The 16,235-nt window shown below is 38.3% G+C and overlaps 1 protein-coding gene across 3 annotated transcripts; it reads right to left on the bottom strand.

The window, feature by feature from the left end:
- Positions 1-3,283: 3,283 nt before the first annotated feature.
- kyat1 (kynurenine aminotransferase 1) lies at positions 3,284-15,498 on the bottom strand. 3 transcript variants are annotated; one of them, XM_088319955.1, is made up of 14 exons: positions 15,438-15,498; positions 15,259-15,344; positions 15,109-15,167; positions 13,788-13,935; positions 13,576-13,725; positions 13,402-13,488; positions 9,152-9,274; positions 8,962-9,082; positions 7,560-7,636; positions 6,717-6,806; positions 6,455-6,641; positions 5,881-5,957; positions 3,822-3,908; positions 3,284-3,740 (listed from the first exon to the last, which is right to left on the bottom strand). In XM_088319955.1, the coding sequence occupies exons 2-14, from the start codon at positions 15,325-15,327 to the stop codon at positions 3,675-3,677; spliced, it is 1,341 nt and encodes a 446-aa protein (XP_088176081.1). In that variant the 5' UTR covers positions 15,328-15,344; positions 15,438-15,498; the 3' UTR covers positions 3,284-3,674. The 3 variants fall into 3 exon arrangements, with proteins under 3 accessions (XP_088176081.1, XP_088176082.1, XP_088176080.1); XM_088319956.1 differs by having other exon boundaries at positions 15,422-15,440; XM_088319954.1 differs by having other exon boundaries at positions 15,259-15,474.
- Between the last annotated feature and the right edge of the window lie 737 nt (positions 15,499-16,235).

Genomic DNA, 16,235 nt, shown 5'->3' with positions numbered 1-16,235 from the left:
TAAATATTGGTCAATTGTGTAATTGTGTTCATTTTGAAATAAGCGTGTCATCATTATAAAAAAATACTGTACATAATGTTCTTTAAACACTTATAATTAAGAAATTATCATAATTATATTTTTCACCCGTTTTCCCAACCACTTATCCTCACAAGGGTTACAGTGGTGCTGGATAAAGAAGCCCGAGGCGGCCATAATTCAGTTAACAAAACAAATGTGCAATTGCTAAAAACAGGTTTTGAATTAAGTAGTCTTCAGCTAATTAACAGGCAAATATGTAATATGGCCATTCACTTTCAAAACAAGTATGTCTTTATTTTGAAAATCTACTTAATATTATTTGAAATGTTTTAATTAAAGTTTCATTGCAATAAAATTTTACATGGTAAATTAATTTTACAAAGGGATGTAATTTGATGTAATTGCCATGGTTTTATTCAAAGCATATACATATTCTAAAGCAGGGATGTCAAACTCATTTTAACTCGAAGGCCACACGATAGAACAAACATTCTGTCGGGGGCCGGACTAGTAGATTAAAGAGAAAGAAAAAGAGAGACAAAGAAATAAGAGAAAGAGGGAGGAAAAAGGAGAGAGGGCAGGACAAAGAAAGAAAAAAAGAGAGAGAGAGAGAGAGCATGAGAAACAATAGAGATAAAAAGTCATGAGAAAAGGGGAAAGAAAGGGAGAGGAAGAAAGAAATCCAAAGAGAAATAGAAAGACAGAAGGAGAGAAAAGAGAAAAGAAAGCGTGAAGGGTAGGAAGAGAGACAGAGAAAAGAGAGAAAAGGAAAAAAGAAAGTTAGAGCAAAAGAAGTTAAAAAGACACAGAGAGAGAAAAAGACAGAGCAACAAAGGAAGAGAAAAAGAGAAACAGAGAGTGAAGGAGTCAGAGACAGAGAGTGGGAGAAAAGGGGTGGAGAAGAGAGAGAGAGAGAGAGAAAATGAAATACAAGTACAGTGTCTTTGTTCAAGGCACCTAACTTTGGCAACATCAAGTTGACATTTTTCTACCTGCAGCTCGTTTTTCTCTTGCGCTTCTCTGAGTGTTGTCTCGCGGGCCGGATTCAATCCCTTAGCGGGCCTGATCCGGCCCGCGGGCCGCCAGTTTGACACCTGTGTTCTAAAGGGACAGTGTGCAAAAAAATCCTATTTTCAAAAAGAAAATATTTATATATACTGTACTGATTTAGGCAATTAGCAAAATATATTACCGATAACTATTTTATAAACAAGCACTTTAAAAAAAAATACTATTTCGCCGAGAAACTAGCATTTATTTTACTAAGCATGAGCCTCGACTAAAAGGAGCTGACATATTGATCTGCCATTTTGTGGGTGCATGTGCCCAAAACCACGAAAAGGCTTAGTAGTAAAATGAGAGCTAAAATGGTTCGTTTTGAGTTTTATTTTTTCTTAATCTTTTCAGGACTCATTTTCGATTGCCTTACACCATACAAAATCTAGTGGTCAAAAAATATACATTGTAGCTTTAACATTGTATGTAATTTATTTTTTTAAAAAAGTCCTTTTCCACAATGTCTATTTAATTTCAGAATGCCCTTTTGCCTAATTATCATTCATGCACAGTTCAGCACAACTAAATTCTTAATTAATTCTTAGTTTCCTGACCACACTGATTCCAGCGTAAAAATAGAAACTACAAACCTGTATACATGTATAGATAAAATAAACAATAAAAAATATTCTATTAACATGTATATTTGTAAATACTAGTAGGTCGAGAATTTTTTATTTATTTTACATATCATGAACCTCACCTAAGGGGGGCTAACATAGTTGCCATTTTGCTGCTTTGGGTACCCAAATAAAAGAAAATAATAATAAATGAAAAACTCGTGAGGGCAGCACGGCGGCGCAGTGGTTAGCACGTGTGCGGCACAGTTCTGGGGTCTTGGGAACCTCCTGTGTGGGTTCAAATCCAGGTACCGGACTTCCTGTGCGGAGTTTGTATGGTCTCCCCGTGCTTGCGTGGGTTTCATCCGGGCACTCCGGTTTCCTCCCACATTCCAAAGACATGCATTTCAGGTGGATTGACCGGTCCAAATTGTCCCTAGGTGTGAATGAGCGAGTGAGTTGCCCTGTGATTGGCTGGCAACCAGTTCAGAGGAAGATGGCTGGGAGGGGCTCCAGCACCCCCGCGACCCTACTGAGGATAAGCAGTGCAGCTAATGAGATGAGATGAGATCATTCATGCTGTCAATCAAACTACAGGAGGCGGGGCTAAAGATGCGATGGGCTGATTCCTTGAAACAAAACGAGTAACATTGAGCACTCATTGAAACCTAGTAAAGTACAAGGGAAGCAAATATTAATTGTAAATATTAATAAAATACGGTCAGATTATGGATTTATTTATGGCTTTAGTAAGCAACCAGAGAAAATTGGAGGACATTTAATTTGTTTTTCAAGATACAAGGAAAAAAAGTTAAAATCTAGTATTTTCACAGTAGATTAAAACAATGTACACACAAAAAAATTACAAAGTTTGAATGATGATGCCAGTTATGGACAGATTGGGTGCCTTGATGAAAAACAGTAATAAGTTACAGTTATTTCATTTAAAAGTTATTTAGTTACCCCCGAATTTCTGACACCAAAAAGTAGCATGTTACTCTGAAAGTAACTAACGTGCTGCAAATTATCGTGTAAACTCGCATAGAACTAGAACCCCTAAAACTGCTTTGAAATAGCCACAAAATAAAATAAATAGAAGAAAAGGTGTACTCTAAAAGGAATCATTGACCCCTTCTAATTCTTGGCTTGTGCGATCAATAGAGCTGGCAAACTAACACTTAGTTGAGACACCCCATATCCATTTTGGCTCTGGGCTTCAAACCACTCGAAGATCTCCTTTTCCATTCCTGGGTAAGACATATTCTTTTTTTTCTCCAGGCATGGTGTATTGCAAACCTAAGATTTCAAATAAAAAGACCAAAACTCAGCAAAATTTTACCATAGAACCGGTGCTCACGTTTGCCCACTTGATATACTGTGGGTTTTTGTTCCTGTATAAGCCCACTCCCCATTTACACATTTACTACAATTTGCTACTGGTAACACACAACCAAATATATGCATATAAACTAATCCCCTTATGTCAGTATTTTATTTTATAGTTGTGAATTCATCTTAGATGCGAGTATATACATTAGAGAGACTATCTCTATGAGGAGGAATTCAATGTACCCTGATAACATTTGCTGGTGGACTGAGAGTTGTATGTGATAACTTCAACATAGTATTCAGGAATCAGAAAACACTAAATCTTGATCCATTTTTAATACAAGTATAAGAAGTAAAGCACCATGTTTGTAATGGCAGTTGAGTTACAAAATTTGATTATTAATGCGTTAAAGTACTAAGTAATTGCGTTTCTAGGACCGGGTGACTGATACATATAATAAAGAAATATATGACTTGTACTGTGGAAAAACGAGCTCAGACAGTGAGGACATTTTGCATTATTATAATGCGCGTAGTAAACTTTTATGATAGGCTTGGTTTGCATTTTAAGCTAAAATACAAATTTGACCCTAGAAGCAAATAATTACACACCTTTAGTGATCAATTACGTAAAAAGATACCAGCTAATATGGCTTTCTCCGCAATTATAAAATATAAAAATGGACGGATATGTCCGAAAGAGTGAGCTCATGGATCAGGTGCAGCGTTCCACTTTCTCAGGATTGCTTCCGCTGCATCAAGGGTAGAGTCCTCCTTTTATCGGAGCGAAACAAAAACATTTTTGAATTATTGATATCAACTAATTATATGAAAAGGACCATCACAGTGTTTTACCTTGATGAAGCAGAATCGAATGTATTTATCAAATTCTTTGCCATGCTCTGCACTGTAGAAAGCCGACACGGGTATTGTGGCCAAGCCCTGTACAAACACCCCAAAACGGAAATTGTAAATGAAACCATTTTACTGCAGAAAATACGAATATTTCTTTATTCAAACCAACAAAGTATATTTCTAAATACACAACGGGGAAAATGTTCTGTTCAAGGACATTAAACGGGGAGGCATACGGAACAGAAAGTTCCTCATAAAATAAATCAGCTTAGTTGTATTTTATTTTAAAATTAGTCAAGTTGCAGCATGCTCAATAAGAGGCTAACATTGTCAAGATGTTCAGATGATGCCGTCTGGAAAAATATTTAAAAAAAGAGTGTGCATTATTTCGCACCTATAAGTGTTAAAAAATGACATAGTTCTTTCACTCCCGTCTACAGCTATTGACATCATAGATCCTCACTGCAAAAATATAAATATAAAAATACATATATAACAATTCAAATTGATGAAATGAATGGAATAAGTGTTAATGGAAAATCCTTAGCTAAATTTAAGAACATTTTTTCCTTTTTTTATTTTAATACTCCTCAAACGTATTAGCAATACTTCAAATAGGCAATGTTTTGTAACAAAGCAGATTAATTGTTAACAATTGCGAATATTTGAGCAATAAGAGCTTGAGAATCTGTAAAAAGGAAGGTATATAAAAAGATAAATAGTGTTTAAATCAAGTTTCTAACTTATTTGCCATTATTAACCACACTGTGTATCCAATGAGAAAATTGAGACTATACGAGCCACTCTCAAAAAAATGTCACCAGAAAACTATACAGTAAGACCTCGGTTATCGCGGTTAATAGGGACCAAAAGCACCCGCGATAAGTGAAAATCCGCGAAGCAGCAGCGCACCTTTAAAAAAAAAAATATATATATATATATATATATATATATATTATTATTTTTTTTTTAATTATTATTTTTTAGACCCGGTTAATGGGGACCAAAACCACCGGCAAAAACTGAAAATCTGCGAAGTAGTAACGCCCCTTCAAAAAGAAAAAAAAAATCTCATCTCATCTCATTATCTGCACCGCTTATCCTTATTATGAGCGAGCGAGCCCCTAACCCGCTGCGGGTACTTTCGGGCGCGATACGCACGACACCGCGACGGCCTGTCGGAGGGGGGGAGGATTTTCCACGGGAGTCGGATTTGGGCACAACACCAGCGCGCGGTTTTGGTGCAGCTTCCGCTTCACCACCGTAATGCATAATAGTCTTTGAGATCCCGTCAGCAAACACGAGCTTTAATGTGCGCCACGAGCACCATGCTAAGCCGGGAAGGCTCTCGACTTACTCTGGCCGTACTGAGTGTACTGGTAGCCCACAGCTGGGTCCACGCGGCTTCCGCTTCACCCACTGTAATTTTTTCCCGTTTATAGAAAAAAACACTGATGAGGTACATGTAGTTATTTTAATCATTTTCTTAATTCAATAGAGCTTTTATGACTTTTGCAAGGAGAATAATTGCACAGTATTGTCAGCAACTGCTTGTTAAACACATTTATTTTCTATGAAACTGACACAGTGTAATATTTTATTGCTGGCACTGGCTGAATTGCGTAGTGCAACCAAAGTGCGAAAAGCACAAGGAACAATACAAACTACGGAGGCACAAAGGGACCAAACCGCACCATTTTTATTTCTCATTTTTTAAACCTATTATCTAAAACGACGAAAATATTCTCGACGATACGAGTAAAAACATTTTAGTATCATATAATTTTGCTATGAGGCGCTAACTGAAAATATCTCAAGCCACTGTCGATTATTAGATCTTTAGACTTTTGTCAAGTTTGGAATTTTGTTTCAATGAATGGGGATTTAAATTTAAAAAATAATTTATTTAGATTTTCTCTAAAATCATTTGGCCCACTGCCACTGTTACACAATTTAATTTGAGTGAACATTCGAGGATAAATGCCCTTTGAGACTCCTTGTGATAAAGGGCTATACAAATTAACATGACTTGACACAACGAAACAAATTCTGAATTTACCTTTTCTTTAATGAGCCACTTGACAAATCGGAAGTCGTATGCTTCGTCTTTTGTGCTTGGGTCGTTGAGATCCACCCCTGGGGTAAAGAAGGTTGAGGTCCAGTTTTATTTTGAAAAAACGTAAATTCCGGACTACAGAGCGCACCTGATTAAAAGCGGCATGATCAAACTTAAAAAATGAAACTTAATTTTATACAAGCCGCATCAGATTTTAAGCCGCAGCCTTAAAGAGCCATAAGAACAAACTGATTCATGTCCAATGGTTACATTTTAAGCCCGATGCACACATGGTGCTGACCGCGTGTTGAATTGGCTGCAGACTGCCAATGAGAAGTTGTCATTTATCAGTTCTGCTCTGAGTTGTTTGTTCACATGTTTTTGAATTATCTGACCATTCAAAATAGAGATTTTATAGACAAGCACATATTGACTACTGCGCCGACAGAAAATGAAAATAAGGGCTGCGTCACGTAAAATGTGAGCCCTATATTTCAACAGCACTAGGGCAACCATACTGTGAAGAATAGTGCCAGATTGCAACACAAACATATCTTCTTGTGTTTATGTCAATCACCAACAGCGGAGATATCGGTTATCATGAAATATCCCCCTTGCGGCGTGATGGGCTTTAAGCCCACGCTCTCCAGACATGAAGCCAGCTTCTCCCGTTTTCGCTGGAGAGTGGCAGGCAGCTGGATGAAGTAGCTGTCTGGGGAGCCATAAACTTCCAACTCCCGCTCAAACCCGCACGCTACCGCCTCCTGAAAACGTTGGACGAAATTAGATGAAATAAAGCAGCGTTCGTTTCTTTTCGTCCTTGTTGTGGTTGCTGTCACCTGAGCGGCCGTGGCACAGTGGTAGACGCTGTTTTGATGGATGGTCTTCATGTGTTTTAGGATGGGTCCGGCGCCGATAGCCCAGCCCACCTGGAGAAAAGAAAAATTAATTGAAAAACGAGTTAAAAAAACAACTCCTCCACTCTGGATAAAGACAAAAAAATTCTACAACTCTGGCATTCATTGATCTTGTAGAAGATATAAGGCATAAAATAGACAAGCTATATTATGTTTTTTTTTCTCATAATCTTTTGACGCAATAAATCACAATATACTCATTAGATACAGCAATACGCGTGAAATTGTTAATCGCAGCATAAAATTATATCTCTCAAAAAGATCTCAATGCGTACATATTGGCTACACTAATTCAAGTCTTTTGAGCATTACCTGTGGCGTCCCTCAAGGGTCAGTTTTAGAACCTTAATAGTTTTTATTGTATATAAATGACTTGTGTAATGTATCATCAAAATTAAAATATATTTATATTGACACCACAATATTAGGCTCAGGTACAAATTCACAGGTAGGTCAGCCAGATATGATCGCCGAACGTAACACGGTCAATGAATGATTTGATAAAAACAAATTATCATTAAATGAATCAAAAAACAGACTTGGTAAATCAAAAAAAGACATTGAAATACAAATAAAGATAGGTAATGATCAAATAGAAAAAGTTAGAGTATAGATATCTCTGAGTGATTATTAGCCATAATATTAGCTGGACATCCCATATAAATAGCAAACAATACAAATGAGCAAATAACATTGCAATTATATGCAGAATTATTTTTGACACGATATACACTTTCAAATAGTAAACCATTGTAAATTGGTCACCTTCCATCCTGTAGCACTGAACGTCTTTCCAGCGCTCCCGATTGTGACGGTCCGCTCCCACATACCAGGCAGGCTGGCTGGCAAAATCAGAACACACTATGATTACCAACCACAGGTAAAGATTATTGTGGTTATAAGAAGGAAGTGGTCAAAAAATAGCTTTCGAGACACACTGTTAACTATTTCTGCAGTGTTTTTCAATGAGTGTGCAATGATTCTTTGGCCCAATCCCATTGCTTCCACTTTCATTGTGTTGATCTTCTTATTCTCCCAGCCACTTCCTTGATGAGGGCAAGAAAATTATTCCGATAAGTCTAGGACAAGGTTGGGCAAACTTTTTGGAGTTGCAGGCCGCATTTGGTTCAAACATTTTGCAAAGCCTGGAAACCTATCCAATTTTTCTCATCTGTATTTATGAATAAAATACATGCAAATATCCACATGTTACAGTATCTTTATGTTTATATTTGTCTTTGAATAGATTAATTTCATCAAATTGGGTATTTAAACACTCACAATTTACGCAAAATTATATAATAGGTCCCTTTTTAAGCAGTAAATTTGATGTACGTTAGGTAATATTTGTTTTGTATATTTGTATTATTTCTGAAATATTACTGTCATAGTATTTAAGAAGGATTTCTGTAGTAGTACCTTCATAATAATTCTTTAAACATCTTTCTGACTCCCCACCCCCACTTTTACTAAAAATATTTGGGTTAGAGCTGAAATGGGCAAGACAAAATCCAAATGCCTGTACAAAAATCAATAACGGACCAAATAGCATTGGCTTGCCATCATTTCTCGAGGTTTAGAGGAAACTTCAGCGACCGAACATTGACGCAGATGAACCATAAAGAAAAGTGTAGAATTTTTGAAAGATAACTTACACTGCTGTTCAATTTGTATGTACAGGGTTCCTGCAGCTTAAGGCAATTCAATTCCAGAATTTAAAATACTTTTTAAATGCCTTTTGGTATCAAAACAAACACCAAATTGACAAAACACACAATTAAAACAAAACAAAAAAACACAATTCTTTCTTGCCTTGTTCATATTACCTGACACAGCCACTTCTCATTAAATGTATACATTCCCATGGTCCAAATTAAATAAATCAGTCAAAATTTACGATGCATATTGGGGGTAGACCTAAAACATGCGTCTGCTTGGAAAGGCCCTGCTGAAACCACATCACCGTTTAGATCGTTCCATTATTGTGGTCACGCGATGTTCCCGCAAAATAAATCGGTGAATTATTAAATCTTATAAATTCATTTATTAAAACAGCACACAACTATGCTGTTGTTTGTATTGAATAAAAAATGATAAATATATCTACAATATGCAATAAAATAATTGATACTGGTATTATGAATCATTTAGTCTTTTTTCTTCCCACCTATTTTTACATGCTTGGCTCCGTCGTATGTTAGCCATTCATAAACCTCGTCACTGAAACAAAGCACATCGTGCTTGATGCAAAGGTCGGCGATCACCTGCAGCTCTTCTGTCTTGTAAACCTAAAATGAAACACACGTCCAAAGACAAAGTCTCAGCACGAATGAAGCGCAAAAACTCGGGTTTCTGACCTTGCCCAGAGGGTTGTTGGGGGTGTTGATGACAATGGCTTTGGTGCGAGGAGTGAATTTACTGGCCAGCTCGTCAGCAGACAGGACCCAGTCGCCGCTTGACAGGATTCCGCCCTCTATTTTCTGTGATGTTGAAGAAAACCATTAAATATAAGATTGCATATGTGTGTCAAACAAAAAACACAATCATTGGGTGTCCATCTATGAGTAGTGATAGGACTAAGGTGTTACAATGAAAGCTTTGCTTGAATGCAATCACTTTCGGTATCGAGTGATGTAACGCGTCATTAATAAAACCCTACTGTCATTACTATTTGGTACGTTAAAACATTACTCCACTATTTTATATATGCAAATCGTTACTTACAGTGCCCTCTGATTGCTTCACTTACATTGTCAAAAACATCCCTCAATCTGGTGAATACAATCTAGAGCTAAGATTCATGGCCCGAGCCCGAACCCGAACCCGAACCCGAGGCAATTTCGGGCCGGGTCGGGCCTGAAATGTCAGTCATACGGTCGGGTCGGGTCGGGTTCGGTCCTGCTTTTTTTTTTTTTTTTTTTTTTTTTAATTAATTAATAATTATAAATATATGTTCATTAAAAATATATACTTAAACTATGTATGGATACTAGACCAAGGAATACTTGTTATAAAATAAATAATTTGGATAAAACGGAGAAGGAGCTGTAATTGCTTTTAACGGAGCCAGAGCATGCTCTGTGCACGTGACGTGACGTGAATGCTGTCCTCTTAATAATCTTCCCCTCCGCAAATTCGCGTGATTTTGGCCTGGTATCCCCGATATGGAGTCGGACCAACAAGAAGTTAAGGATAAACTCAAGAGAGGAGAACTGACGAGGAAAACGCACTCTGGTAAGAGTTTTAATAAGCGTTTTATATAGAATACGATCGCTTTTGTCGGAAGTGTACATTGACGTTGGTGACATTTTCATCCGTGTTAAAAAACGCAATTTGCAGAATAAAATCACGCTTTATTGTTTAAATAAACGCGTTATATAGACTAGGATCTCCCAATTATTATAATTAGCTCGCTTTATTGTTTTAATAAGCGTTTTATATAGAATACGATCAGGGGGGGGGGATTTGCATAGGAGTCGGAAAAGGGCACAACACGTCAACACCCCCTCAATGATAGTGCCGCGCTAAAATCTTAAGGACGTACTACTACTGCTGCTGTGGATTATGGCTCAATGATCAAGTCGTCAAAATGACGGACGCCCTTAAATGTTTTCGCTACCTCAAAAAATGATGTAAATGTTTATACAGTTTTATTTAACTTAGGCCTAGATGTTGTAACAAAAGGCAGAGTTTAATTTGTTATCATAAATCACCCCTCCTTATAAATAAAATATGTAATTTCGGGCCCCCTCGGGCCGGGCCAGCAAATCCAGTTAATTAGTCGGGCTCGGTCCGGGTCGGGTTTAATACCCCTCGGGCCTGCGTCGGGCTCGGGTGCTTTTTTTGGGCCCGATCTTACCTCTAATACAATCCCTGATGGGTGTTTATATTTAGCCACAAAATATAACTGAATCCAGTGATGGTGGTGTCATCCCAAGCACAGAGTTGGAGAGCGCTGAATTTATCCTTATGGAGAGATTCTCTCTATTTAGCTCTGTGTCACAGGTCATAATTGGTAAGTTCGTGGGGGCTGGGGCATGGCTTACACAGGAACAACAAACCAACGAATCAATAGACCAACATGAGCACAGAATTAATAGTAGAAGTGTGCTGAATTTTGGACTTTTTATTTGTAAAAACATTTTTGCATTACAGCATGCCTGGAGAAAAAAAGAAAATGTCTTGGACGGACAAGGAAAAGGAGATCCTCGAGAGGTTTAAAGCCCAGAGACAAATTGATATGAAGTGTCTAGGCTGCGTGTTCATTAACAAGCTCTTGAGATTGCACAAGCTAAGAAATATGAAGGGTTCACTGCTTCCACAGGTTGGTGTAGACGTTTTGGGGTGTTTTGAGGTTCTTTTGTAACCTCCTGTATGAGCTGTAGTCGCACTCTTGGAATAATCTTAATTAGTCAACCACTTGTGGTAAAGTTTGCCACTGTTCCCAGTTTTCTCCGTTTGTGGATAAAGGCCCTGACAGTGGTTTGCTGGAGCCCTACAGTCTTGGAAATGGCTTTGTGACCTTTTCCAGACAGATAGATTTCCCTTTTTTTCTAATTGCTTCTGGAATTTCTTCGGATCGTGGTATGTAATTTGTTTTTTTGAGATTTTGTAGGCTTTTTCAGATTGTCGAACAGATTCAATTTACCGTATTTTCCGCACTATATGGCGCACCATGTTATAAGGCGCACCTTCAATGAATGATATATTTTAAAACTTATGCCATACATAAGACGCACCCCATTATAAGGCGCTATAAGTGCATGCTGGTTTAAGATCAGGTAATTGTGCAATTTTGTAATTGTAATCCTGTGCAGTCCTTCGAGACATTTTTGGGATTAAGGGCTATTTACGGTAAATAAATGTGACGACTTGACTACAGTAGAGAATGTAGTTACTTTATGCAACCTCTAGATGTTGCCACGCTCAAGGGAATGTCAACAAAATATTCAAAAAGGTCAAACTTTATTAACAAACAAGCTTTCCACAACTCCATTCACTCCCAAAATAAATAAACAGCCGTTTTATTATTTTCTCTGAGGTAAAGCATTTTCGTGACACATCTTTGACATCTTTGAACAACATCGACATATCATTTTATTTTTTGTCCATTTAGTCAACACGCAAAGAAAAAAACGTCTGATACTGTTATTTTAAATGAAACGTTAGTGCAATCGCAATAAAGTGACACTCGTAATGTGCAAAAACAACGAGTGCAAAGCAATAACATAATAACTGTAAAATGTAAAACGTAAACACACAAAAGAAAAACAAAGATCACTCTATAAGCTCCTCATCGACGAATCCCTCGAATTCTTCTTCTGCTGTGTTCGAATTGACCATATCTCAGTGAATGGGCCATCCAACACGTCCGGTGTTTTTGTGCCAGCGCTGTTGCCTTCATACGTATAGTTATCGTACTGACACTTCTGCTTGCCGCTCTTTGTTGAACAACCCACTGTTCAAGTGTCTCCTCTAACTCTGGCCATCTTGCTTTATTGCCACGGAAACTTTGTTGAGTTTTCCTTACTTGGCGGAGCTTATCTTCATCCTTTCTCCACTTCCGTACCATCGATTCATTTAAGTTTAACTCTCGCTGCCGCTCTATTGCCGTGTTGTGCTGCGTGACTGATCGCTTTGAGTTTAAACTCGGCGTTGTACGCGTGTCTCTTAACAGGAGCCATTTTCTTATACAAATGCACGTATGAAAGAGAATCTCGCTCTCTCTCTCTCTCTCTCTCTCAAACGTGACATTCTGAATAATTCTGCGTTTGTTTAAGGTAAATTGTGCTTTACATCTTCACCAGTCATAACCCTGGATTCAGACAAATACTGTATTTGTTGAATATGAATTAAGCAGTTTAATGGGGTAGCCATTTTGCCACTTAGTAAACAAATACAACACGAGCCCCGGCAACTACCAATCGTTTAATATTTCCCAGTATGCACAGCGCGAAAAATGGAGTCGGCGGCTGTTTCTCGTAGTTGCGAGACCTTGCGAATTTAATATTGAGCCATATATAAGGCGCACTGTGTTATAAGGCGCATGGTCAGCTTTTGAAAAAAAACAAGACTTTTAGGTGCGCCTTATAGTGCGGAAAATACGGTAAGTGATTTTTTGATCCAACAAAGGTAATGTGTTGCCTGTGAAGATATACTCAGCTTTCCCAAAACTGGTTGGTCACAGTTACTTTGACATTTAACAAGTGGAGGGGGGTCGTTATTTGTTTACATTAGGCAAGATATGCCTAGATTTTTGTGTCCCTTGACAAAAGGAATCAACATTTCAAAACTGCATTTTGTATTACCTTGATTTGTCTCTGAGTGATATTAAAGTTGGTTTTATGATCTGAAACCTAGGTGAAGGATAAATATGCAAAAAACACAGAATTCAAGAAGGGGGCAAATACTTTTTTACGGCACTGTATTTCCATATGGTGACTGTCTAGTGGTTACAATTTAATGCTCTCACCGTTTGCATCCAATTTTTTGCAATATTTTTGATTAACCAATCATTGCATGAATACGGTATACTACCGTAAAACCTCATGTACAGTGCGCAGATCAAATGAGGGTCATACACAAATAAATGCGGTATGTCACTTACTGGCCGCAGAGGGATGTACACCGCCTTACCGCCCGTCATTTTCACCATGGGCTGGTAACAGTCAAAAAAAGGCTCCACGATGATCACCTAAAGACGTCACATTTCGGTAATTCAGCCCATCCCTCTCAAAATAGCAAGCCAAAATAAAAATGATCCCTCAGTAATGGCATTCACCTCATCTCCCTCGTCCACCAGCGCTTGAAAAGCACAAAAAAGTGCCTGGTAAGCACCCACAGTCACTAGGACGTCTTCCATGGGATCGATTTGGTGTCCCACGATGCCACTGAAGAACTTGGCCAAGCTTTTTACCAGACGTGGGTGGCCCTGATAGCGTAAAGACGCGAGTGGATAAGGTGTGTTTCTTAAAACGGCCTCAGAATACTCACAAAAGCGCGTGTGTACTGATGCATGGAGGGGCCGCCTCTCAGGGCTTCACAGAAGGCATCTTGCATGTATTTAGGAGGGGCAAAGTCCGGGAAACCCTGCCCGAGGTTGACAGGTTTGTAGTCGGCTGCCATTTGCGTAAACTCCACCCTGTTAAATGGGGGGAATAGGGGGAATGTTAATCCTGCTGCTCCATGTAGATTCAATTTAAAAATGGTTTCAGGTTTAGTTTGGGTTTTTTTAGGGTGAAGAAAAAAGAATAAAGTTCTATGATTACTCCAGCAACGATTGTTTCTTACCATACGTTTTGTCAACCCTGTCATGATGACTGATTACATTCACCTGTGCCTGCTCGTTTGGCACCAGCCCCTGCTGGCTTCCTGATTGGTTCCCTGTCCTACTTAAGCTCAGTCTTTTCACTCGCCTGTTGTCAGTCCGTCAACGAACCTCTGTTTTCCTGTCGGTCCCGTTTTTTAACCCGTTTTCCACCCGTCCGTTCTTGATTTCCCTGTTTGTGTCCGGCTACAACCCATTTTTTGACCCCGACCACGTTTTGATCTCCCGTCCCGGCTAACGACTCGTTTTTTTCCGTCTACCACACTACGATCTCCCGCTCCGGAAGGTCCACTTTCACATTGGGAACACGTTCGAATTCTGTGAGCGGCTTGCTTCCCATGTCCAGCGAGAATCGAATTGCGGGCACTGCCTTTTCTCTACATCTCAATAAACTTGTGATTAATGTTACGCATCTGGGTCCTGCTTCTGTTCTGGTAGTGACAAACCCCTTCGTTATTTTCATCTCATTTATTTATTTTAGGTCGTTGCATTCATTGGAAACACATGTAAATAAAAGTTAAAACACAACAGAATGATTGAAAGGGAGTGTAAGGAAGAAAATATATTAAATCCCAACCATTTTCTCATATACGCAAAACTTAAAGTACATTTCCTGCCAAATTTGTTGGATCTATAATCCCAGCACGTGCGAAACAAGTTATATAGCTCACAGGCAACTCATAGACAACAAATAATAGTTTTGAATCTGCAGGTAACAGACCAATAATATCACCAGCACTGGTATCAGAATTCAACACCAGCACTGGGAAAGAGAACAAATGGATTTCGGTTCTATTTGCGTACGATCATTGCGAGCATTAAAACGGCAATTAAAAATATTTTCAAAAGAATTGCAGCTATGGAAAGGTATAGTAACTGCATCATGTCAACAAATTTGTCTACAATTTCTGAGTCCATTTTTTTGTTACCTGAGCAATAGTGCGTGCCTTATTTTCGTAATCCTATGTGTACTGTTATGTTTCTTACCATACGTTTTTGTCCACTCCTTCGATTCTATTTGCGTGAAATCGCCGCGACATGGTTGTCTGGTGAAAGAAGGGGGAGAGTAAGAAAAACAAAGCTAAGACCAAAGGTCGCAAACAATATTAAACTCGCATCCAGGAGTCTGTCACATACCTTTAAAATGTTCGTGAGAGTACCGGTGAATCGATTTGCAGTCACAAGATTGCCGAATGATATTCCCATTGGTTAGGCAACATTCACTAAAGCAAAGCGTGACATTTAAAATAGAGCCTAGTGGGAAAACTGCAACAAATCTGAGTAGCGCGTTATAACGGACATCAGTGCAAGCGTACCTGTCCCGGGACCAACTGCACCGTCCCGCACGGTCAATGTCAGTCCCGGAAATCATGTGATACATTTCAAAATAAAATTGCTAGGGCACCATCGTGGGAACATCCCTACCGGAACTGCTCAACAATTTAGGGATATATTGTTGTGTTCATACAATGCTACTACAACACTTTTTCACAAAATCATACGTGTCAACCTCCAGGGCTCCATGCCCTTATAAACGGCCGGATTTTCCCTTACAAAATACAAAAAAATCTTACACCATATTTTTTTCAAACATGTTTATTTATGTAGTTTAACGTGTTATATTGTACATGTGTTTCGTTATATCATATATATTTTTAATTAACATTTTGTTGTGAGATCCTGAGTTGCTCGACATGAATGGAGTTTATTATAAAAAAAGTTCAAAAATTAAGTAGCTTGGACGTTCACTGTAGAAGGAAAAAATGCATCCAAATATAATTAAGTAGAATAATACATTTTCTTATTCCAATTACGAATTCATTTTCTGCATTAAATTATTGTTGGTAATATACTGATAAAAGGGATAACCACAAACTTGTCTTTTTTAATTTTCTCCTTTTACACTTCTTTTTTTTCTTAAATTATTTTACAACATCATAATTCGTAATATAATGCATCAAAGCAAGTGAGCTGTTTGAGAGCCGGCTCCCTTTAACGAGTTGAACCAAAAAAGCAGCTTCTCTAAAAAGAGACAGACTTCCTTTCATTACACAACTCGAACTCATTTCACTTGATTGATTTGCCGTCTCGTGATAGTCAGTGTATACCGGATG

Source organism: Urocampus carinirostris, chromosome 16, assembly GCF_059441175.1.
Source record: "Urocampus carinirostris isolate Australia breed hairy pipefish chromosome 16, RoL_Ucar_1.0, whole genome shotgun sequence".
Taxonomy (NCBI): Eukaryota; Metazoa; Chordata; class Actinopteri; order Syngnathiformes; family Syngnathidae; genus Urocampus; species Urocampus carinirostris.
Note: the sequence above shows the minus strand (reverse complement) of the source record. Positions and strands in the feature narration are given on the sequence as shown.